The sequence below is a fragment of the Chelonia mydas genome, chromosome 4, assembly GCF_015237465.2.
Source record: "Chelonia mydas isolate rCheMyd1 chromosome 4, rCheMyd1.pri.v2, whole genome shotgun sequence".
Lineage (NCBI taxonomy): Eukaryota > Metazoa > Chordata > Testudines > Cheloniidae > Chelonia > Chelonia mydas.
Genome location: NC_057852.1, coordinates 11,056,654 through 11,081,510, shown reverse-complemented (window position 1 = coordinate 11,081,510; position 24,857 = coordinate 11,056,654). Strand labels below are relative to the sequence as shown.

The 24,857-nt window shown below is 40.6% G+C and overlaps 1 protein-coding gene across 6 annotated transcripts in view; it reads left to right on the top strand.

Annotated features, from left to right (window-relative positions):
- The window catches only part of INTS10 (integrator complex subunit 10), a 44,224-nt gene that overhangs the window by 2,713 nt on the left and 16,654 nt on the right, over positions 1–24,857 (top strand). For 2 of the 6 annotated variants that reach the window (XM_037896615.2, XM_037896612.2), the window contains exons 2-12: positions 1,860–1,927; positions 2,271–2,374; positions 5,796–5,935; positions 6,571–6,652; positions 7,648–7,788; positions 9,763–9,934; positions 11,038–11,207; positions 18,466–18,599; positions 19,358–19,511; positions 20,212–20,294; positions 24,238–24,393. In XM_037896615.2, the coding sequence (XP_037752543.1) occupies positions 1,860–1,927; positions 2,271–2,374; positions 5,796–5,935; positions 6,571–6,652; positions 7,648–7,788; positions 9,763–9,934; positions 11,038–11,207; positions 18,466–18,599; positions 19,358–19,511; positions 20,212–20,294; positions 24,238–24,393 (1,404 nt within the window). Of the gene's footprint in view, positions 1–1,859; positions 1,928–2,270; positions 2,375–5,795; positions 5,936–6,570; positions 6,653–7,647; positions 7,789–9,762; positions 9,935–11,037; positions 11,208–18,465; positions 18,600–19,345; positions 19,512–20,211; positions 20,295–24,237; positions 24,394–24,857 lie in introns of all 6 variants that reach the window. The other 4 variants (XM_037896614.2, XM_037896611.2, XM_037896610.2 and 1 more) reach the window with 2 other exon arrangements.

Here is a 24,857-nt window from a genome sequence, read left to right as displayed (position 1 = left end):
TGAGGGACATAACTATGTAAATTTAAATGTTAAGTGTAGATGTGGCCTCATTCATTAGGATGTTCTAAGTTGGATGTGCACATTTTTCACTTCTGCCATTCTTGTGTTGCCTAGTTGCATTGTCAAGGCAAATAATCAGGGTTCTGTTTTTGTTTTTTTATTTAACAAAACAAACTAGGGAATGCCATAGAAAACCTCCATTGCAAACATATACAGCCCTGATCCTGCTAACACTTAAGTACATGCTTGACTTCAATAGCACTACTAGTGCTAAAAGCTAAGTGTGCTCATACGTGTTTGCAGGGGCCAAAGGCTGTAAAGTGAAGCATCGATAAGTTAGGAAATGCCAAAGTTAATGTCACTTGAAGAAACTGCCATTGTGTCCATGTGTTATGATGGTGCTTTTCAAACTTTCATATTGTGACACACAAAAGAGATTGTCATTTACCACCTTTCCTTCTATTCCCAGTTGTGTGGCCCCACAAGTTCTCTCATTCATGAACAAATAACATTCCTGTGACAATTACAGCTACTGTTTCCAAGGAGAAATAATATTTAAAAAAATAACTATTGCATTTTTATGAAATCTAGCAAGGAGGAAGGAACAGTCCTCTGCAGGGCCCCAGCAAATGGTCCTGTGGATAAAACAGCATGTGATCATATAGTAAAAATGCTGTATTGTAATGCATACATTCAAAGGTACAGAGTTAGCTTTAACTTTGGCATTTCTTGACTTCAGAGTTTGTGCCCACTTCTCAGCTGATGTAAATTGGCATAGCTCCATTAAAGTCAAAGGAACTATGTTGATTTACACCAGTGGAACATCTGGCCCTTTCACTTTTCAGTCTTGAATAATCTTTTACGTTTATTTTGTACTAAAGTTGCCTAGCTGCATAAATGTATATGGTGGTTTACAGAAAATTTAAAGACTGGAACCTGCCTTCACCATGAACTCACAGTTTAACTCAGACAAATATGATATACAGGACAAGGGTGAAGAAGCAAGAATGCATGGACTCAGGGAGGAGTTCAGCCTAGAAAATGTTCACAGAAGTGGGATTCAGAGTGGGATTTGAAGGAGGAGAGAGTGTGTACTTGGATATGCAAGAAACTGATCAGATTCCTTCAGCAGAAGACTAGAGAGAACCCTTGGAAAACTCCAAAGAGGGTAGGGGTGTCAGAATCCATTGAGTGAAGATGGGTGTTATGCTGAAAGTTGCACAGGCATTGTCATGTTAAAGATCATGGTTTTGGTTTGCTTTTTAAACCTTCCTACAATTAAAAATGAAAACTTGTAACAGTTTAATTGCTTTTGGCATTTCACCCAGCAAAGACAATGAAAATAGACCAGTCAGTTTCATTACTTTGTTTATAGTTGGTTTAGACAAATGTTTGTGTCTCCTGCCCTAGCACAGTGCTGCAGTGTTTGGGTTTCAGGCTTTGCAGCAGGATTTTTATTTGTATAAAAATAACCTTTTTCATTGGAGTTTTCCATTATTTACATTGGCCTTAGGTGTTGTCAAAACTTGAACCAAATTTGAGTAGTGTCTCTGGGAGTAAACTTGCTTGTGTAGTTGATGGAGTTCATTGTATTGCCTTTGCTTATTTTTATTTTAGAGAAGATAAAATCAACTTATTTATCTTAACAATATTAAAACATATAGCAGTTAAAGTAATATTTTTTTATGGTTACAAATATTTACCATCACTTTTTAGTTTCTGAATTGAATACTCAGTGTGGTACTTTCAGTATTTACTATTCAAATATGGGCTCATTATGACAGGTTTCAGTACGGAAGAAGTAAGTGGGTACATGAGTATATGCAGTGTGGCTAATCTTCCATTCTCTTGTATTTCAGTATGAAATGTATACTATTGAGAGGAATGCTGAGCGGACAGCATCAGCTGGCAGACTGTTATATGACATGTAAGTAACAGAAATGCTTTTTGCTTAATTCTCTTTTGAAAGTGTATTGTAAACTTAACTGAACATAGAACTCTAAATACACTCCAGTCTTTTTTTTTTCCATGCTGTATACCACAGTATTTTTTATCATAAGATGGGAGTGCAAGGATCTTCAGAAATCTTATGCTGATGTTATGTTGTTTCTGTAGGCAAACTAGACAGATCTTACTAATCTTTTAAAAACAAAATCATCCATGAAAGCAAAATATTCCTTTGCATTTCTCCTTACAGGTGCTTTCAAAGCAAGCTTTCTCTTTTAAACTGAATTTGGGATTATTCTAATTTGCCTGACCCTTTTTTCCAGGTTTGTGAATTTTCCAGACCAACCAGTGGTGTGGAGGGAGATTAATGTTATTACATCAGCATTAAGGAATGACTCGCAGGATAAGCAGACTCAGTTCTTAAGAGGTAAGGACTCTATCATCTGACATAGGTGGAGTCTAGTGGGAGTCTAAGAATAAATCCCCAGGCTACACAGCTGATTTGGAAGCCACAAGTCCTAGTCTGGTGAACTATCTGTGGTCTATTGTATACAGTGACACTCAGCCACAGAGACTCACCCACTGTTACGTTTAGGAGACACAGGGGAAGAAGCAGGGCAGGGAGCTGAAGCACTGTGAGAAGTGCAGCTACTGGCTCCACTCCTATGTCAGTATCCCTTGCTAGGGAACAACCTGTTGTTGGCTAGCAGAGGATTTGATGAACCACAGGTGGCTTGTGAAATTGGGACTTGAATCTGACAAACAAAATGTAGTTTGCTGGCTAAGAACGTGCACCAGAACAGTTAGTGAAGGCTGTGGGGGCAGGTCACAGAGAACAGTTTGTGTAGGGATTATAGAGCCAAACATTCATAAATACCTCCTGTGAAAATGCATGAGAAGGAGTATGTAGCACTCTTATTTCTAGCCAGACACTTCACTTCTTAACTCCTTTTCTCATTTACACAGGGTCGGAGGTGCCCATGATTCTTGCCACTTCTTCTAATGATTCAAGTCACCAATAAATAGAATGGCTGTAGTGTGTTGATACTGATGAGACCTTCTTGGAAATTGACCTTTTAAGGGTTTAATAAAGGATATAGAATCATAGAACCATAGGGTTAGAAGGGACTGCAAGGGTCATCTAGTCCAACCCTCTGCCAAGATGTAGGATTTGTTGCGTCTAAGCCGTGCAAGACAGATGGCTGTCAAGCCTTTTTGAAAACCTGCAGTGAAGGAGATTCCACGACTCCCCTATGCAGTTTGTTCCCGGGTGGATTTGATTTAAATCACTAGTCAGGAAGACTTGATTTAATCATGGATTTCTATATAAAAGTGCATTCTTGTTGGTTGTTATAACCTTAATACATATTCTTCACAACTCCGAGATAGATGTAGGTTTTTAGAAGGTACACACTATACATTTTTAAAGTGATTTGTTTTGAAAACTTTTCAGATTAGTTTTACAGCTATATCAGAAAATGAATCATTGTTTGGTTATTTCATTTACCAAAGGTAATTGAAGCAGATATTTATGAAGTCATTGGGAGGTGAACTATCTCCAGTTCAACAGGTTAATCATTAATATTTGGAGGATTTTCTTGCCATGCTGTATTAGGAGGAAAACACCAGACACACACATCAATTGTTTTATTTAATTAAAACAACAACGTTATGTATTCTGGATTTTTTTCTTCAACAGCAAATGTATAAATATTTTAACAAAACAAGCATATGAATTTTTGAGTTTAGTTGAACATTCAAGTTTTTTAAAATCAGGTTTGTTTTTGTTAAAATTTATTTTTAACTAAAATAGTTAAATGAAATATTTAAAAAAAAAAAAAAAAAAATCGACTCTGTCCGCCAGGTCAACATGAGAAACTTAAAGTATTGGCTTCTGCAGCTAACTCAGTCGTCTTCACCTTCAGTTTCCTGTTTGTTCATAATCTGGAAAAGAACAACAAGCTTTCCTGCTTTTCCAGGTCCCAAACGATTTCTCAATTTGGATTGAATTAGTCCAAAGGAAGAAAATATTCTTTCTACACCGGCAGAAGAAGCTACTGCTGTTAAAAGTGAGATTATCACTTCAACAGTCTCTGAATCCAAGTGCTTAAGTGACTTCCACCAGTTCATTGGTGTGACTTTCTTTAAAACATCGTCAGCAAACATATATTTCTTGAATGGTTCTTATTCCCAAACTGGGTCACTTTTACGGCCTGCTGCCATTATAGGTTTTCCCTTCTAGTGAGAGAATGGTATGGTAGATCTCAAATCAATGAAGGCTACACTCAGAGAGACCTCAAGACTTTGGGAATAGGCTGCTCAAACAGTTTCACTTTTGTTTCAACTGCCTGTCCCTCCCTTCTCACATTTATCTCCGGATTTCTTTTCCTTGTCCAGATCTATTCCGCCCCCAACAATCTTCTATTCATTGAACTTTTTGAAACTTTGCACTTTTAGAAAGAGGTAAGGGATTGACTCTGTGTACACAAATTTGCAGAGGGACAGTAGGGTTGAGGTCTGTTATTTCTCACCACTCTATATTATTTATTTAAAAATATTTTTGCTGTTAACAAGCATGTTATCTCTGGAGGCACAAATCCACAGTTTGAGAACTGCAAAACTAAGTATCTCTGATGGTATCTTCTAGACTGAGCCCCATTGTGTAGATAGAAAGATTAACCTAAATAATCTATACAGAAGCCCCTGGAATCCCATAATATTGGGTCCCTAATCCATGAACTATTGGAAGTCATTTACAAAACTTTTCTTAAACATTACATGAATATATTGTCTCATACTATAGAATTAGGATTTATAATCCCTATTCCATGATGAGATATCTTTGAGCTATAATGTATCTTAATTAAAACTATCTTTAGATAGGTTTTTTCCTCAAAAAGCATTTTATCAAAAACATCTGATTTTTATTTCATTGATTTTTATCCACCCTGGTTTGCTCTTTTGTCCTACTGTTCTTACCATTAGGAAGTATTTCCTGAGATATAATCTACAACTGGTATGCTGTAGTTTGGACCCATTACCTCTTGTCTTGCCTTCTGTGGCAAGAGAGAACAATTTTTTTCTATCTTTTTATGTCAGCCTTTCAAGTATTTGAAGACTGCTATCATGTCTCCCCTTAATCTCTTCTTTTCCAAACTAAACATACCCAGTTCCGTCAGCCTTTGCTCATATGGCTGCATTCCATCCCTTTGATCATCTTTGTCACTCACCTCTGGATCCTTTCCAGTTTCTCTATAGCCTTTTTATACATTGGTGATGACAACTGGACACACTACTCCAGCTGAGGCCTAACCAGCACCGAGTAGAGCGGTACTATCGCTTCCTGTGACTTGCATGCTCTACGTCTGCTAATGCAACCCAAAATTGTATTTGCTTTTTTTGTGACAGCATCATATTGTTGATTCATATGATAGGCCATTGTCTCTTATAAACAAATTATTAATCTAAATACAATGTTCATTATTAAAAATCTCAATGGGAATTCTTGATAAGGCTACCACCTGTCTTAACACATATTAAATGGTTTTGATTTCAGTGTTCCCAGGCATTCCTTTAACGTAGTTTTTAAATTTTCTAAATTGTTTAAAATTAACTTTTATTAACCATGCACTTTACCCTGAAATATACTTAGAAAAGTATACATTGCTCTTTGCGTAGATACGGGTGCCTGTTCTCTAGCTAAAACGTCGTCATAGTTGCAAAAGCACTGTAGCATGATTTTGGTCACTCTCAACAATAAGACAACATTGATTATTCTTGTTTTTTTTCTGTCTCCTCAACTCAGGCAGATTGTTTATTATTTCAATAACTGATTTTTTTTTTTTCAGGTTTATTTGAGACCCTTCCTGGTCGAGTTCAGTGTGAAATGTTACTAAAGGCCACAGAGCAGTGTTTTAATACACTAGAAAGGGCAGAAATGCTATTGCTGCTTCTAAGACGCTTCCCAGAGACTGTGGTGCAGCATGGGGTAAGAGAAAACTAGCTCCTTTTTGCTGTTGTTAACCTTATTAGCCCATGCATTTGTGTCCGCGTTATGTGCTTTGTCAGATGAGTGAGGGTTTTATTTAACTCCAGACTTGCGGGTGATATTTCAGTCAATTGCTGCTGTCATACCTTCAGACCCCCAAATGAAAGGAAAAGTGTAAAATTAACCCAAGAAAACAAAGCAATCTCTTTCTTTTTAAAGTCCAGAGGTGAGTCCATGATTAAAAGTAAGCCAGAACAGTGTTTTAAAAAAAAAAAAAAAGAGAGCGAGCAAGAGCGATTGTAATCTCACGTTAAAATGAAATGTAGTTTACTAGAAAATGATACTGCTTTGTCAGTTACTTCTTATTTAGGAGATGAGTGAGAGACCGTGAACTTACTGAAATATGTACTGCAGTATATTTTTGCTTTAGGATTTGTCCCCTGAGATTGACGCCACAAATACTAAAACATTGCTGTTTAACTGTAAAGTGTAAATGAAAATTGCGTAGTGTACTAATCTCAGTATATGATGGAATGCTACTGGTAGGAGAGTGTTTTCTCAATTGCTTTGAATCTTATTTTCAAAAACTTCTGAAAGTACTGAGTAGATATTCATTTTAATCACTTCTTACACAGGTGGGCCTAGGAGAAACGTTATTAGAGGCTGAAAATATTGAGGACCAAGAATCCCCGGTCAATTGCTTTCGGAAATTATTTGGTAAGAAAACACAAGTGTGTCTGTTTTATTATAGAACTAAATGACAAAGCTTGGTACCATCTGTTTAAAAACTCGTCAGCCTAGGTTAGTATTGAACAGATCTTTTCAGTTTAATGGCCTGTGTGAAATGAGTTGGCAGCCCTTACTGCAGATGTGCAGAGGACTCTTGGATTTGATCTTCCACCTTGCTTGTCACAAAAATTTGGCTACTGTTAGTATATCATCTGTTTGCTGAAATGATATGTTGAATTCTAGGTTACTGTATACTCTTATGGAAGCGAACATGTAAGACCTATTTATGCATGGGAAATTTTCTAACCAATTTAAAAACCATTTAGAGCCATAGTGGAAACCCAGTTTAAGGCAGCCTGACAAGTTTTTTGCTTATGTGGTTTCAAGACAGTCTGGCCTTAGAACAGATTCAGGGGGGAAAAAAAACAGATCAGGCCACCTTAAACCAGGTCTACTCTATGGTTCAAACTGGTTTGAAAATCATTGTAGTCTGAACTAATTTTAAAACCGATCAAAAACTGGACAGGACCTCCGGGGCATTTAGTAGCTAACTGTTGTGGTGTTTGCTGTGGTGTACTGAAAACTGTATTAAAATTAGTCTTTCACTTTAAGGCTTGCAGGCTAGACAACTCTATAAGAAAGTGTGGGATCTGGGTGGGTCTTAGTTAGCCTTCAAAGAGGCAACCTAGAGTAAGGTAGGTTGGGTTGTGCCTCTCTGTTTTAGGGAGCAGCCTGCTTTGTGTGTCTCCCTTTTGGGGTTCTTATGTGTTATCATTCTGAATTCTAAGAAATAAAGCAGTGTTACATTGCAGCTTTTCAGCAACAGTGTTTTATGTTTTTATCAAATTTCTCTGTGTGTATGCCAGGAAGATATTTGGCTAGACAGAAGGTTCTGAAAACTTGCTTTGTTGATTTTGAACTCTTATGTAGCCAGAACAAGTAACAGAAAAACCAAACCCAATGTGCTTTTTTTCACCTCTTAGTTTGTGATGTTCTTCCTCTAATCATTAACAACCCTGATGTTCGACTACCTGCCAGCTTGCTGTACAAGTACTTGAACAAGGCAGCAGAATTTTATATTAATTATGTAACGAGATCTACACAAATGGAAAACCAGTATCAAGGTAAAAACACCGTTACCAAATTATGTTAAAATCCTCTTCTAGATTAGTGTAACTGAATAAGGTATTCATTTTTTGTAATATCTGCCACCAAGTTGGGGTAATAAAATGTTGTACGGTTTCACAGGATCTTTCGTTTGATTTCAGAACACTAAATAATCCTCACAACATGCCTGTAAAGAGGGTAAAAGATAGGGATCACTACATCCACTATGAAATGCAGCCACTTCAGTAAAAGAATGCAGCAGATCTCAAATGGCCCTTATGAGTGCCACAAAGCAGTTCAGGGTAGGAAAGAGTTTCACATCCGTTTGAAACTATGATGTGAATTTAGGCTAGCAGAATTTCGTTACTTGTGTTGGAATTTCGCTGTGTACATCACACCAGGTTAATTCCCTAACTCTTTGCCATTGGATCTCTACTGAGGACAAGTAGCCCAGGGATGGCTTTGACATATTTGGAGTGAGGCTGTGAAACAATTTTTGCTTTCTTCGATTCCCTGCACAACATAATAGATTCCTGTCCTTCATTATCCAAGCATTATGCACAGGGTGAGACTAACGAATATGGGAGGGTTAGCAAGATTATTCTAAGGCAGCAGTTCTCAAACTGTGGGTCGGGACCCCAAAGTGGGTCACAACTCCATTTTAATGAGGTTGCCAGGGATGGCATTAGACTTGCTGGGGTCCAGGGCCAAGGTCTGAGCCCCACTGCCCAAGTGCTTCAGCCCCGGGCGATGGGGCCCAGGTTACAGACCCTCTGCCTGGGGCTGAATTCCTTGGGCTTCTGCTTTGGCCCACCACCTGGGGGGGGTTGGGGCTCGGGTGGGCTCAGGCTTCAGTTCCCCGCCTTGGGGTCATGTAATAATTGTTCTTGTTAGAAAGGGGTCTCAGTGCAATGAAGTTTGAGAACCGCTGTTCTAAGGAAAACATATTCCATAACTGCCTCATTTTCCATAACTGTGTGTGTGGGTCTCTTAAGTTGTCTTCCCCAGCCTCCAATGTAGTAGTAGCACTCAGCTGCATGTTCCAATGGACCATAGTGACCGGTGTAGAACTGTTAATGTTTGCAAGGAAAAGAACTAAACCTCTTTTTAAAAAAGGAAGCTGATAGTCTCCTTTACATGTCTAGTTTCCCCCAAACCAGAACTCTTGTGGCTATACTCATGGGGCCAAAAGGTCTAGTCTCTTAGTCAGTGCCTCTGTTTTAAGTTTAAGCCTTAAAGCTGGCATGTTCAGCAGTTCGGTTCCCCTAATACCATGGAGTTTTTGGCATGTTGCTAAGAGAAAAAAATGTCATCTGCTAAATTCCAAAACCTGCATGTTCTGTAGCATCTGGGGTTTCCTGGGAGGTTCCCAGTCCAAGGACTTAACCAGACCTGCCACTGCTATGATTGTGTGATCTGGTGTGAGAGTAGCACAGGATGGTATGAAGGCAGAACAATGATGGACCCTGTTGAAAAATAATTTTAATAGCACTCAGACCAGTAAAAACTCTTCTGCTTCTTAGAACATAAGGCCAAACGTAAGAGAGATTATCATACAACTGCATTTGGAGAATGTTTGACACAAATTAACAAAGATACAGAGATCTAAGACCATTGAGATGTCTTTTCAGACTTGATGTTTTGAGAGACACCTTGGTCTTGATCCTGATTTTACTTACTCTTGTTAATTTATCTCAACTTGTTTAGATTTTCTGTGAAATTGTGTGTTACTTAATTACTTATGAAATAGAGGCTTGGATGTCATTTGATCAAGTTTCTTGTTGTGTGTGAAGTGCCATATAGTTCTAATATCTCATCAGGTTTTATCCTTTTCCTTGCTCAGATAGGATTTCATGGTTATCCTAAAAACTCAAATATACTGTTCTGCTACTTGATTATTTTTTCTTTTTAAAAATTAATACAGTGACTTTAACTAATTTGATTTCTGCACAAGGAGAAATCATTTTTTTCCTTTTTTTTTTTTTTTCTAGGTTCACAAGATACCTCTGATCTCATGTCCCCCAGCAAACGTAGCTCTCAGAAGTATGTAATAGAGGGTCTGACTGAGAAATCATCCCAGATTACAGACCCTTGGGAGAGGCTGTTTAAGATACTGTCTATCGTGGGAATGAGATGTGAATGGCAGATGGATAAAGGAAGAAGGTGAGAAATGTGTACTTTTTCCTATGGTGGTTCGCTAAGAGAGTTTGGCTTTTCAATTCTTCAGTAAACTGGACGATAGAACAAATTGAATTTTAAGTTATATTATATAATTTCAGCCCAGTGTTTTTTCTCAAAAGCATACAACCTAGAGCATGTACGTAGGGCCTGTTGAGCCTCTGTAAACATTGGCCACACAAGGATTGACTCAGGAGCTTGATGTATGCTAACAAAACTACTAGGTTGGTGATGACGGACATCAGCAATGAATGCAGCTGAACGTCTTCATTAACATTCCCAAGGCAGGAACACTGAATTGCAAGCGTAGACTAGAACAAACTGCATTCAACACCATATTTAGACGTTGCGTTTGCCCTTGCTTACACTCGCATTAAACTGTGTTCTGCATCAGTTCACCTTCACCTGTTGCTTGTTGTCCACACTGCATGATTTACTGGTATAGGCAAAGCATATGTTTTCTTCACTTGTCTCTAAGGGTATGTCTACACTACCAGCCGGATTGGTGGGCAGCGATTGAGCCAGCGGGGATCAATTTATTGCCTCTAGTCTAGACGCGATAAATTGACCCCTGAGCACTCTCCCGTCGACTCCTGTACTCCAGCTCTGCGAGAGGCAAAGGCGGAGTCGATGGGGGAGCGGCAGCAGTTGACTCACCACGATGAGTGGATCTAAGTACGTCGACTTCAGCTATGTTGTTCATGTAGCTGAAGTTGCGTAACTTAGATCAATTCTTTCTTCTCCCCCCCGCCCCCCCACTTCCCCTCTCCTGTGTAGACCAGGGCTAAGTATGTCAGTATCCCTCTTAACTGGTCTGGTAAGAGGGAAGACTTCTCAGTTTTTCCAAGGAAATGCAAGCCCCAGAATTATCTGGATCTTTGACTGCTGCTCAGTAATTTTGTCTGGTGGTCTGCTGAATACATTGTATTTCCTCCTAAGGCAGCAAGTGCTAGATGCTGACATCCTTTTCCTCACCTTCCCACTCCCCAAACTACTACTAAATTTGAAATGTGTATTTTCATTTGCTTTTCTTGAGTTTAGAAGTCTTTGTAATGTATTGTATTCTTTGATTGTCTCTTACCCTTTAGAAGTTTTGGTGATATTTTACACAGAATGAAAGACCTCTGCAGATACATCAGTAATTTTGATAATGAAGCCCATGCTAAGTATAAGAATCAAGTAGTGTATTCCACAATGTTGGTCTTCTTTAAGAATGCATTCCAGTATGTCAGCAGCATCCAGCCATCTCTCTTCCAAGGTTAGTTTTTAAAACACTAATGAGTAAAGATCTTTCAGATACAAACAATATAAAAACCTTTCTGGAACCATTGTTTTAAGCTTTAGAAATTATTTCTTCTAAAGGTAAATGTCTTAGCCTAAATCTCTACCTGTGGGTTGTATCTGGCATATCTTCTAATGCTATATTTTAGGCTGAGTTCCAGCTTGCATTCAGTCTCTCTCTTCTCTTTTTACTATTGCTCATATCATCAAACTTACTTTCTTGGAGCTGAAAATTTCCAGTTTGCTTTTGGTCCAGAGATGAGTTGGAAAACTTGCACAAAATCAGTTGAGCTGTTTGAGTTATCAACACATGAATAATATTTCCCTCCAGATGGCCTATTGAGAAAATTTGCTTATGCATAATTCAATAAAAGCTGAAGCTAAAAACTTCAAATGTGGCTTGTTTTATATAGCTCATTCTGGTTTAGGGAATAAGATGGCCTTGAAGAAAAATGTAAATTTTTTTTTTAAGTAATTTAAAAGTTGAGTGTTTAAAATGTGAATCTTGCTATGTTTCCCCCCTCACTCAAATCTAAAGCTAGAGTATCTCAGAAAAATCAGGGTGCTCTGAATTGCTTGTGCTTGGATTGATCTAAATTCTTAGACATGGCCCCAAAGCTGAAGGAGATGGTTTAAGCCCTGGTTTGAGTGGTTTTTGAAAGGCTGCGTTTGGGAGTTATCAAGCTATTTGCTTCATATGAAGGATTTTACAAGTCCCATTAGCAATGTTTATTCCCTCCTGTTTTCTTTAATCCCAAAGAGATTCCTTGCAAATATTAATGTCTATTAATATTGAAAAACGGGACACTCATAAGTCAGGAAATGTGTAGTTAATGCTGAAAGTCCAATTTAAATTCTCTAACTGAACTTATGACTTTCATTTTGGACTCTTGCTTGATAAACTATTTAAGTAATTACATATACAATACAGCACAATCTAGAATAGCTTAACAGCTTTACATAAAGTAAGCTATAGTACATAAATCAAGCCAGGACCCATTCTCCCAGAATCCAACGAATCTGTCCTTTGTTGCTTCAGGTGCCTTGAATCATAGAACTGGAAGGGACCTCAAGAGGTCATCTAGTCCAGTCCCCTGCACTCAAGGCAGGACTAAGTATTCTCTAGAGCAGCGGTTCCCAAAGTTGTTCCACCGCTTGTGCAGGAAAAGCCCCTGGCAGGCTGGGCTGGTTTGTTTACCTGCCGCGTCCGCAGGTTTGGCCGATCGCAACTCCCAGTGGCCGCGGTTCGCTGCTCCAGGCCAATGGGGGCTGTGGGAAGCGGCGGCCAGTATGTCCCTCAGCCTGCGCCGCAGAATGCAGCCCCCATTGACCTGGAGCAGCGAACCGCGGCCACTGGGAGCCGCGATCGGCCAAACCTGCGGACGCGGCAGGTAAACAAACATGCACGGCCTGCCAGGGGCTTTCCCTGCACAAGTGGCGGAACAAGTTTGGGAACCACTGGACTAGACCATCCCTGACAGGTGTTTGTCCAACCTGCTTTTAAAAATCCCCAATGATGGAGATTCCACCACCTCCCTAGGCAATTTATTCCAATGCTTAACTACTCTGAGCCCTGGTCTACACTAGGACTTTAGGTCGAATTTGGCAGCGTTAAATCGATGTAAACCTGCAGCTGTCCACACGATGAAGCCCTTTATTTCGACTTAAAAGGCTCTTAAAATCGATTTCCTTACTCCACCCCTGACAAGTGGATTAGCGCTTAAATCGGCCTTGCCGGGTCGAATTTGGGGTACTGTGGACACAATTCAACGGTATTGGCCTCAGGGAGCTATCCCAGAGTGCTCCATTGCGACTGCTCTGGACAGCACTCTCAACTCAGATGCAAGATTGTTTTGCCGTTGCTCTGACGCAGGGAGGGGCAACTGACGACACGGCTTACAGGGTTGGCTTACAGGGAGCTAAAATTAACAAAGGGGGTGGCTTTACATCAAGGAGTATTTCAGGCAGGACTTCACGGAGGGTTCCAATAAGAAATGGTGCACCTAAGTTATTGTTCTTATTGGAACAAGGAGGTTAGTCTGGCCTCTGATTGATACAAGGGTAGATTTACCTCGCTGCACCTTCTCTGTGAGTGACTGCAGTGTGACCTAGAGGAATGAGTCCCCTAGGCGGGGGGTAGGGTTTGCAAATGAGTACAAAACAAATCTGGTCTATTTCTTGTTTTGATACACTCCGTCTATCTTTTACATCTTTGGCTGGCAGCAGACGGTGCAGAAGGACTGCATGCCATCCACATCTCATGGCTGCTTGGCAGAAGATGGTACAATAGGACTGCTAGCCATCCTCATCTCTTGCCTGCCCGGCAGAAGATGATGCAATAGGACTGCTAGCAATCCGTATCGCCTGCCTGCTCACCATAAGATGGTTCAATAGGACTGATTGCAGGACTAAAGACAATGACTTGATCAAGTCACTCCAAATTTAGTCTCTGTGCCCATGTCTGCCCAGGCGCTCCTGATCGACCTCACACAGGCGACCAGGAGCACCTTGGACATGACAATGATGGCTACCAGTCCTATTGCACCGTCTGCTGCCACAAGGCAATGGGTTGCTGCTGCTGTGTAGCAATGCAGTACCGTGTCTGCCAGCACCCAGGAGACATACGGTGACAGTGAGCTGAGCGGGCTCCATGCTTGCCATGGTATGGCGTCTGCACAGGTAACTCAGGAAAAAAGGCGCAAAACGATTGTCTGCCCTTGCTTTCACGGAGGGAGGGAGGGAATGGAGGCCTGACGATATGTACCCAGAACCACCCGCGACAATGTTTTAGCCCCATCAGGCATTGGGATCTCAACCCAGAATTCCAATGGGCAGCGGAGACTGCGGGAACTGTGGGGATAGCTACCCACAGTGCAACACTCCGGAAGTCGACTCTAGCCTCGGTACTGTGGAAGCGCTCCGCCGAGTTAATGCACTTAATGCACTTAGAGCATTTTCTGTGGGGACACACACACTCGAATATATAAAACCGATTTCTAAAAAAAAGACTTCTATAAATTCGACCTAATTTCGTAGTGTAGCCATACCCTGACAGTTAGGAAGTTTTTCCAAATGTCCAACTTAAACCATCCTTACTGCAATTTAAGCCCATTGCTTCTTGTCCTATCCTCAGATTAAGAACAACAATTTTTCTCACTCCTCCTTGTAACAACCTTTTATGTACTTGAAAACTGTTATCATGTCCCCTTCTCAGTCTTCTCTTCTCCAGACTAAACAAACCCAGTTCTTTCAATCTTCCCTCATAGGTCATGTTTGCTAGACCTTTAATCATTTTTGGTACTCTTCTCTGGACTTTCTCCAATTTGTCCACATCTTTCCTGAATTGTGGCACCCAGATCTGGACACACTACTCCAGTTGAGGCCTAATCAGCGTGGAGTAGAGCAGAAGAATTACTACTTGTGTCTTGCTTACAATACACCTGTTAATACATCCCAGAATGATGTTTGCTTTTTTTGCAACAGTGTTACACTGTTGACTCATATTTAGCTTGTGATCCACTATGACCCCCAGATCCCTTTCCATAGTACTCCTACCTAGGCAGTCATTTCCCATTTTGTATGTGTGCAACTGATTGTTCCTTCCTTAGTGGAGTACTTTGCATTTGTCCTTATTGAATTTGATCCTATTTACTTCAGATCATTTTGAATTTTAATCCTATCCTCCAAAGCACTGGCAACCCCTCCCAGCTTGGTATCATCCTCAAACTTTATAAGTGTACTCTCTATGCCATTACCTAAATCATTGATGAAGATATTGAACAGAATCGGACCCAGAACCCATCCCTGCAGGACCCCACTCATAATGCCCTTCCAGCATGACTGTGAACCATTGATAATTACGCTCTGGGAACGATTTTCCAACCAGTTTATGCACCCCTCCTTAGAGTAGCTCCATCTAGGTTGTAGTTCCCTAGTTTGTTTAGGAGAAGGTCATGCGAGACGGTATCAAAAGCCTCACTAAAGTCAAGATATATCACATCTACTCCTTCCCCCCTATCCACAAGGCTTGTTACCCTGTCAAAGAAAGCTATCGGGTTGGTTTGATACAATTTGTTCCTGACAAATCCATGCTGACTGTTTATCACCTAATTATCTTTTAGGTGTTTGCAAATTGATTGCTTACTGGGTATAGAAGTTAAGCTAACTGGTCTGTAATTCCCCAGGTTGTCCATATTTCCCTTTTTATAGATGGGCACTATATTTGTCCTTTTCCAGTCTTCTGGAATGTCTCCTGTCTTCCACGACTTTTCAAAGATAATTGCTAATGGCTCAGATATCTCCTCAGTGAGCCCATTGAGTATTCTAGGATGCATTTCATCAGGCCCTGGTGATTTGAAGACATCTAACTTGACTAAGTAATTTTTGATGTGATGGGCAGGGAGAGAGAGGGGGTGTCTTGGGGTTTTTGCCCCTCCTTTTTTATAGTTTCATTTCCGCCATTGAAAAACATTTCGAGCTGGGTACCAGCAGACACAAAGTTTATGGGGAAGGATGTTCCCAGCTTCTTTTATTTCTCTTCCTGCTTGATGACTCTGTTTACTGCTTAAATGCAAATTAAGGAGAGCATACATCCCTGTGTTTTGAGAGAGAATGGTTTGCCAACCTCAGTTTGGAATGTGTTACTAACACCCTACAGTGGAATCTTATAACTTTGCATACAATGTTGTCACACATTTTATCAGGACAGTAATGACCAGCGAATTACACGTTTTCAATTGATACCTCACAAGGTGTACTTTGTACAAAGATTATTACACTTGTATGTAGGGTGTAGACATGGATATATTCTGTCATAGTTGTACTAGTAGGAAAGCCCACTCTAATACCTTAAGATTGTTCTTGACAGCTGTGTTGCAAAAGAGACCTTTTTTGTGGGGGGCTTGTTTGTTTGCTTTTCATGGAAGGTGCTCAGATACCACAGTGATGGACAACCTCATAGAAACCTAGGTATGTCAGAGTTGGGTCCTCCCAGGAGCTCCTTGATGTCAGGGGTAAGCGATTGAGCAGTGACATAGAGCCAGATCCTCGGGAACAGCCTTTTCTAGGTGGGGAGAGGAGCAGGCCAAGCCCTGCTGCTTCTTGTGTGGAAGAGATGGTACTGCCCTGGGTCTTCCAAGCAGGTGAGAAGCACAGAACGAGTCCCCAAGGAGCCTCCTTGGAGCAGAGTTTAGTAGGGTTCAAGAGAGAATTAGACATTTACACAAATAACCTCTGCAGCAACACTTAGCTAGAATAAAAATGGATAAGAAATATAAACCTTCATGTTTTGTATTCATGGGATGTAATCTAGCAGGTTGGGGTTAGGAAGAATGATCCTACGTGGGCAGGTTATTGAAGAAACTTACATCAAAGGGGATTTACACCTTTCTCTGAAGAACCTGGCACCATTCACTAATTGTTTCAGGATACTGGGCTAGGTGAATCATTTGTCTGATCTAGTTAGTATAGCATTTCCTATGACATTGGCCAAGTCACTTACCCTCACTAGGCCACAGTTTCCTAGTCTGCAAAGTGGGGATAATTCTGCACTGACCATACCAGTGGTGTTAGACTTCACCTCTTGGGTTTGTGTTACTGCGGGTGGGTCTGACAGGAACTCGGTAGTTTGAAGATTCTGAGCCTGTTGGATCCAATGGGGGACGTCTTGTGCTGCCCCTGATGAGTTACTTATGCTTCTACAGTCACATCCTATCTGAGAAGAGTTGGTGAAGGAACTCCTGAGGGACCGCATTCTCTCCCCCAACTTGATGCAAGCCTTGGGCACTGTGCTTCACTCTCACATCCTTTCTGGTACTACTGTGTCAGTTCCTGAGCTCAGTAATATATTTTTGTGACATCTCTTGTTGATTTCTGCTGTGCCATCAAATACCGGTGGAGTGCAGTGCCATGGGTGTTACCTGCATCACTGGGGGTTTTTCTCCTCCTTTTTTAGAAAGGAACTGGCTATAGAAACAAGGAAGAGAGCCTACATGTTTCAGCAAGGGAGGCACAAGATGTCTCCTGCTGGATCCAACAGCTCTCAACCTCCATCTATGAGAATTCTCACCAGGTGCATGGATGGGGTGGCATCTGTTGAGATGTAGATCTTCAGTGAACAACGATTACTTGTAAGTAATCATCTCTATTTCACATGGGGTTGGATGGAGGTTTATGAGATGAGTGGGGAAATTCACGTCTCTCATAAGCTCTCAGGCTGTCTGCGGGCTTGGGCAGTAATCAGTGCTTTGGTTGACATACTTTCAGGATGTTCATTTTACGTTTGATGATGCATCGCCTCCTTTCTTGGCAGACAAAGATTTTAAATGGGATGACAGAGAAATAGATTTCCTGTTCAGTCTTCCTTCTCTCTGCAAGCATGCAAACCCCTAATACACTGGGGTTTTTTTTGGGTAGGTTAAGGAATGAAACACTTTTGGGGATCCCCTTTCTAAATACTGGCAGCACACTATGGCACATGGAGATAATACTTCCCTATCTCCGTTTTACAGATGACTAAACTTAAGCACCAAGACCTTAAGTGATTTGCCCAGGATCACACAGAAAGTTTGTGGCATAGTTGGAAGTAGAAATCAGATCTTTTGACTTCCATTCCTATTCTTTACCCACAACTAAGCTGCTTTGGAGGTATGGTCATGGGAAGGGGTAGTGGACTTTGGCAACCAGCTAAAAGTTTGATCCCACACATCTGAAGTCAGCAGGAGCAGTCCATAAGCAAGTTACACTTGAAAATCTTGTGGTAAAACAACTGCGTTCCTCTTTTCAGGCTTCAGTGGCTGTCAAGGCTCTGCTCCATTTTCCCGTAAAGAGTTCTTTCGGAATTTTTCTTTGGTTGTTGCTTTTAGGCTGTTGGCCAAATGGAACAAATGACTGGCATTATTTAATGATTGCTTTTAGTTGAAAGTAAATGATGCTTGGAGACAAAAGACTTAAAACTCTTACATATCTTGTGACTGCTCCCTTAGAAAGGGGTTCCAAGATTTTCTGGCAGCTTTGAGCAATTCACCATGACTTCTGGCAGAGGATTCATGACCTCTAAGATATGGCTCCCTTCAAAGCAAGTTGTATCATTATCAGCGTATTTTAAACATTGACACAATTCGTTGAATTACTTTCTAATTGTTCTGCACAACATGTGTGAATGAAAACATTTGAAGCAGGCAAATGGTCATTCAGTTCAGTGTAAAGCAAGTTTTAATTTATTTTTTTAAATGTAGGACCAAATGCTCCAAACCAGGTTCCGCTGGTTCTCCTTGAGGATGTGTCCAGTGTCTATGGTGATACAGATATTGATCGCAACAAGCACATACATAAAAAGAGGAAACTTGCAGAAGGAAGAGAGAAGACAATGGTAACTCCTTTAGACTGTTCAATTCTTAATAGAAATGGTACCACGTTTGGAATTTAGAACATTAGGAATTTCTGTTCATGACCAAAATAGGCAAAGAAAGAGACTTTTGGTTAGAAGCAGCAAGAACAAAACAATTTTACTGGCAATACTGTACGTGCTAGTATCATGATGTGAAAGGAACTGAGCTGAGACTATTATCTATTTGATTGTACTATGTTTTCAGACAGGAATTCCATAGGCAAAGTGCCATTGCATAATAGCTGGCTTGTAATAACTGTTGTGTGTGCTGTCTCTTTCATAGGAAAAAAAATACTATTTTATGGAATTACATTGTTGGTAAAAGTACACATTTTAGAAGAATTACATGTGATTTGCAGTATGCCATGATGGTTTTGGACTGACTGAGAAGTTTAAGATCTTACTTGAATAATAAATTATTCTAGTTCAATCTGGATAACAATACCACAATTTGACCATTTATGATGACATAGCACTCAGGATCTCGATAGCTTATTTTTAGAGTAAAATATCAAATTTTTCCACTATTTTTCATTTCTTTTTGCTAAAGGAGTTAGTAATATTTAACATATAATTAATTCTAAGCATAGAAATAGTGAAAAGTCTATTCTGAAGATATTTGCACTGGGATTGTTTCTTTTGAAGCTTATACGCAATGTTGCAGAAGTTCCATAAGATTCCTTTGAAAAACATTTAATTAAAGAGAGCGAAATGTTTTGTCTATACTGATCCTTAAGCAGAGTTCGGATGATGAAGACCCTTCTGGGAAGGGGAGAAGTCGTCACATCACAATAAATAAGACAGACCTTGCAAACTCTGTTGAAGTACTAGAGAGCTTTAAATTGGCAAGAGAGAGCTGGGAGCTTCTTTATTCTCTGGAATCACTCGATAAAGGTAAGGATGATTGCAGGTGTTTTCTGTGTGTGTTTCCTTGTTAGAGCAGAATTGTTTTACTGTTAAAATACAGTTCAGGTATTTCTGAAATTACCCTCTATTTTGGAAGTCTGGATGGTTTGAGATTGGGAATTGAGATAAGAAGCCTTATCAATTGTCTTGGAATTTGGTTTATGTGTTGATTTTTAGTATCGTCCATACTTCTGTACTTCTTCACTTGACTTTCCTTGAAAGCAGCTTTTACTAAGGTAGCACATAGGTGGTAGTAGAAAAGAAGGAGAAATAGGAGAACATAATACCGAATGGATATCAAAACCTTAAGTGTGGGGGTGTTGCTAGTAACCTCCTGAAGATTTGCATGTAACAGATAATTTCCCCAGCAATTTGTTTCTATGAAGATAGTTACTGGGTCTTTTCTTTTCTAATTATAATGTGGTTTTTATTTGTCTTATATTGTTTGAAAAAATACTTCATCTTACAAATAGTACCAGTTAGCTGTATTTAGGTATGTTGAATACTTTGATCCTGAAGAACAGCATGATAAATAGAAAAATGGTGGATTAGAAATTGTCTTATGTTGGAAATGTTTTTGTTCAGTCTTACTATTTTTCAGTTTTATTATTATTAGATGCCTTTCAAACCAAAGCTTTGCAATACTTCCCCTCCCATGCTTAAGACTACTTTCTGATTGTTTACACAGAATTCACAAGAATTTGCTTGTCATGGAAGACAGATACCTGGCTTTGGTTACGTATCTTCCTCACAGATATGATCATTTACCAGGTAAATGAAAGAATGAGACTTAGACTTTTGCATAGCCTTTTGACCTAATGGATTTGTGTCATGGTTAGCTGCATCTTTGATCCCTCCTACATTTCTCTCTAGTGCACCCTTTCAGGTAGCAGGCCCTGTTTCTTCACTCCTCTCAAGGTGGAATCCCTCAGTTCTCCTACCCACAGAGCAGATTCCTGGCCTACAAGCACAACTGTCTATCAACTGTTTCCTTAGCAGGCCCAGCTGGGTTTGGCACATGCAAGAGACTTCCTTTTGGAAGCTGTGAACAGTAGGTAAATGCAATCACTCTGAGCGCTGCCTTCAAAAAAAAAAAAAAAAAAAAGTATTTATTTATCCATAGGAACATAGCAATCAGAATAAAAAAAGGGTAAAGCAACAAAAGGCTTATATGCATATATCTGACCTAATATTAAATAAAAATAATACCACCTACCTCTTATAAAGCACCTTTCATCAGTAGATCCCAAAGAACTTTGTGAAGGAGGTCAATATCATTATCCCCATTTTTCAGCTGGGGAAACAGAGGCCCAGAAGGGTGACATGACTTGCCCAAGGTTACCCTGCAGACTAGTAGTAGAACGGGGAATAGAACCCAGGTCTCATGAATCCTAGTCCAGTGCTGTATTTGCTAGGCTACACTTGAGGAAGGCCCATGCATCTCAGGTACAGTAACTCCTCACTTAACCTTGTAGTTATGGTCCTGAAATATGCAACTTTAAAGTGAAACAAAGTTAAACGAATCCAATTTCCCCATAAGATTTAATGTAAATGTGGAGGATTAGGTTCCAAGGAAATTTTTGGGGGGCAGACAAAAGGCATTATATACTGTTCTATACTGTGGTTGGGAAGTGCCCCTGGCTTACCCCACACAGGCACAGCCCGCTGCAGGCACTGATGCTAGGAAGCACCTTCACAGCAGCAGTGGCAGCTTACCCGAAGAAGAACAGGCGCTGACTCTGCTGGGGGATGCTCCAGGCCCGCCTCTTCCATCCCTGCTCCACTCCTGGCCCACCTCTTCCCACCTCCTCTCTGGAGCATGCCGCATCCCTGCTTCTTTCCCCCCCCCCTCAGAAAATCCTATGCATTGCCAAACAGCTGTTTGGCGGCACTTAAGACTTTCTGGGAGGGAGAGGGAGAAGCAGAGACGTGGCACGTCCCTGCTCCTCCCCCTCACTCCCAGTGCGTCCCTGCTGCCAAACAGCTGTTTGGCGGCGCTTAGGACTTTCTGGGAGGGAGGGGAAGGAGTGGAGACGCAGCACTTACCCGCTTCTTCCCCTCCCTCCCAGGAAGTCATAAGTGCCGCCAAACAGCTGTTTGGCAGCAGGGAAGCACTGGGAGTTGAGGGGGAGGAGGTGGAGAAGAGGAACTTGTTCAATGCTCCCATGTAAAGTCGCTGCTCTTCCACAAAATCTTACAAGCAGTGGATAGAGCAGGCAGCCAAACAACATTATAAGGGAGCATTGTACAACTTTAAACAAGCATGTTCCCTAATGGAGCAGCGATATAACTTTGAAACAACATTAAGTGGGAGGACGTTAAGTGAGGAGTTACTGTATGTCGTCTTCTGGGGACTGGGGTTTCATCTGCTTCCCTGCTGACACTGCCCCACCCTTGAGCTCAGGGCCTCAGGTTTTTATCTACTTAACAGTGCTTTGTTCCATGTGCCCCATGTGAAGCCCCTCCCTCTGAAATCAGTTGTTGTGTCCAGGTTGGTCAAAGACAAAACTTCAAAGGCATTAACACCTATTTTGTCAGTTAAGTGCTGGTGTTTGGGTTTTTTAAAGCCATTGCCTGCCTTCCTGCAGAGGGATGTGAAGGGAAGTCCTGCAGGAAAGAACCTTTGAATCATCTAGCCAACAGCATAACAACGATCAAATAAACAGGAACACATAATAGTCATAAAAATAATAGCCATATCTCCCACAATTTTCTTAATTTACTTGTATTTTGAATGCAAAATTTCAAAATGTTTCAAACCAACCAGTCCTGTGTTTTCCTTTACTTATCTGATTTTTGGTTGACTGAGGCCTTGTCGACTAGATGTTTTTTGCTGACATATCTATAGCGGTATAATTATACCAGCAAACTCTTCTAGTGTAGATGCAGTTTATACGGACATAAAAACACTTCTGCATAGCTTACTCCAGTTCCCCAAGATACATAAGCTATACTGGCAAAAACACTTTTATATCCGTATAAGTGCATCTATTCCTTGACTTATGCTGGCATAGCTATGTTACTTAAAAATCACACTCCTAATCAACATAGATATGCCAGTATAAGTTTTTAAGTGTAGACTAGGCCTTAGTGACACAGGGCATTTTGCTGCACTCTTGCTGTTAGAAATGGTTTTCTTGGAGAAGTTTTTTAATTTTCTCTTGGCAATCTCAATGTAAATAAACATATAACGAAAGTCACCTAGTAGTTTCACATGCTTTGGTCATTCCTGCTATTTTAAATGGAAAATTACAATATCTTTTAAAAAAGAGAGATGAAGAGCATGCTGACAAAGTAGTTCTTGGTCTTTCCCTGTACCCAGGTTTCCCTTAAGACTGCTTAGAGTGGGCCTTGAGTGATGAGGTTAAACTTGACTGAGGCTTGCTAAAAAATGCAGCCGAGTCCTCTGCTTGGAAGGGCACCTAGATAAGAGAGCTGACTCCTTGCTTGGTACTGTACTAATAGAATCGTAGGACTGGAAGGGACCTCAAGAGGTCATCTAGTCCAATCCCCTGCACTCCTGGCAGGACTGAGTATTATCTACTTCCATCTCACTGCAAAGTTTAACAGTGTGCTGGAGGCTTGTTGAGAATGGGATTCCCATAAAATCTTGTCCATAAGCCTTTGGGCAAGGTAAACGTCTTGAAATACATGACTTTAGCTTTTGGCATGGTGGCATTGGTAGCGTTTCCTAGGGGCCCTGCAAGTCTGCCCCTGCTGGGTGGCGGTCCCCACAGAAGGAAAAGGTCCCATGACTCATTCCTAACAGTTTACAAGCTAGCTCCCTTGTATCTTGGCTGACATCCTAATGCCCACGACACGGTGAGTTGGCATGGCAGGCACAAGTACTGCCATCTTTGTCTACGGAGTGTTTGTGATATGCTTTGTAAAGTGTTTGGGGTTACTTGGAATGTGAAATGTGCTCGTATAAAATCAGCTGGAGTAGTGTAACTTAGGTCAACTTACCCCAGCAGTGAAGACAAGACCAGAGTCTTGCCCACTCTTGCAGTATAGTGTTTGTTCAGCAAATCACTCTGTTCTTCAGGCAGTATGCCATAAAATAGGCTGGTTTTAATTTTTAAATAACTTAAAATCTGTCCTTCCACTACAGACAAGTTGTATGTCTAATTAGCAATTAAGAGAGAATCTTCCAATCAAACAGGTACAAAAACTATGTATACAAGAAGATAGGGAGAGAAAGAGACAAGGTTTTCTTTGATCTAGAATTATTTTACCAATAGTGAAATAAATGACAATTTATCTTAATCAGTTCTGGGCAACATATACCATGAAAACTGAAGACACATGCAATGCTTGACTCGTGCAGATCCATTCCAGTATAGTGAACAGACTTTTTCAGCGGACTTAAATGGCTCCAAAATAAATGATTAGTTAGCTCTTGAGACCATGTTTGTAAATTCAAATTTTAATTTGAAACAGATCTAATTAAAAATCCAATTTAAATACATATAAAGAGAATCATTGTTTTTATTTTTCTCAAAATTAGGCCTATATCTTCCCTTGTCACAAGCTCACAAATGTACCATTCAAACCCCTCTCTTACTATGTCATAGCTTAATTAGCATGACGTGAAATCTTCACTACTTGGATAACCTCGGCTTTGGAGATTTTCTAAGGTAGGATTATCTCCTTTATTTCTTTATGAATTGTGTGTGAGAAGGTCTAATGTTCTTTTTAATTACTTTTTTGAAAGGGTCAGTATAAGAAAGCAGTTACCAGCCTACATCACTTAGCAGCTCTTCAAGGATCTCATTCTCAGCAGCAGATCACAGGACAAGGGTCCCTACTAGAGAATCAGAGAGCACTTCTCCAGTTAGCTACTTGCCACTTTGCCCTGGGAGAATACAGAGTAAGTACAGCGTCCAGGCCCCAATTCCCCAGTCCTTCCCCTCCAGTTGCCAGTCCTCCCTGGGGGTTCCAAGCTAGCTTGCGCCCAGCAGGAGATCAGACATGCCACCTGACACCAGGAGGGCTCTGCATCTCTGCCCATGCCCCCTGAATGCATGACAGAGCTGCCAAATGTGTATCACGTGAAATGCGTTCTGTTTGGCAGCCGTGAATTGGAGTTGGAGTTACTTGTTAAATTAACCTTTAATTTTGAATTACCTTCCTTTAACAGTGGGTTTGATAATTGTAATTGCAGCCTTTGTCTAGGGATTCTTACTTTTATTGTTGACATACATGCTTCATCTTAGCTTCACCTTAGTTTTTAGCGCTGATCACATGGAGGTGATTAAGGGTATGCTGGGGTGGAGGGAATGTCTGGGTGGTGGTGAAGCGGGTTATTGGAAACATAATCTTATTTTTTGGAAT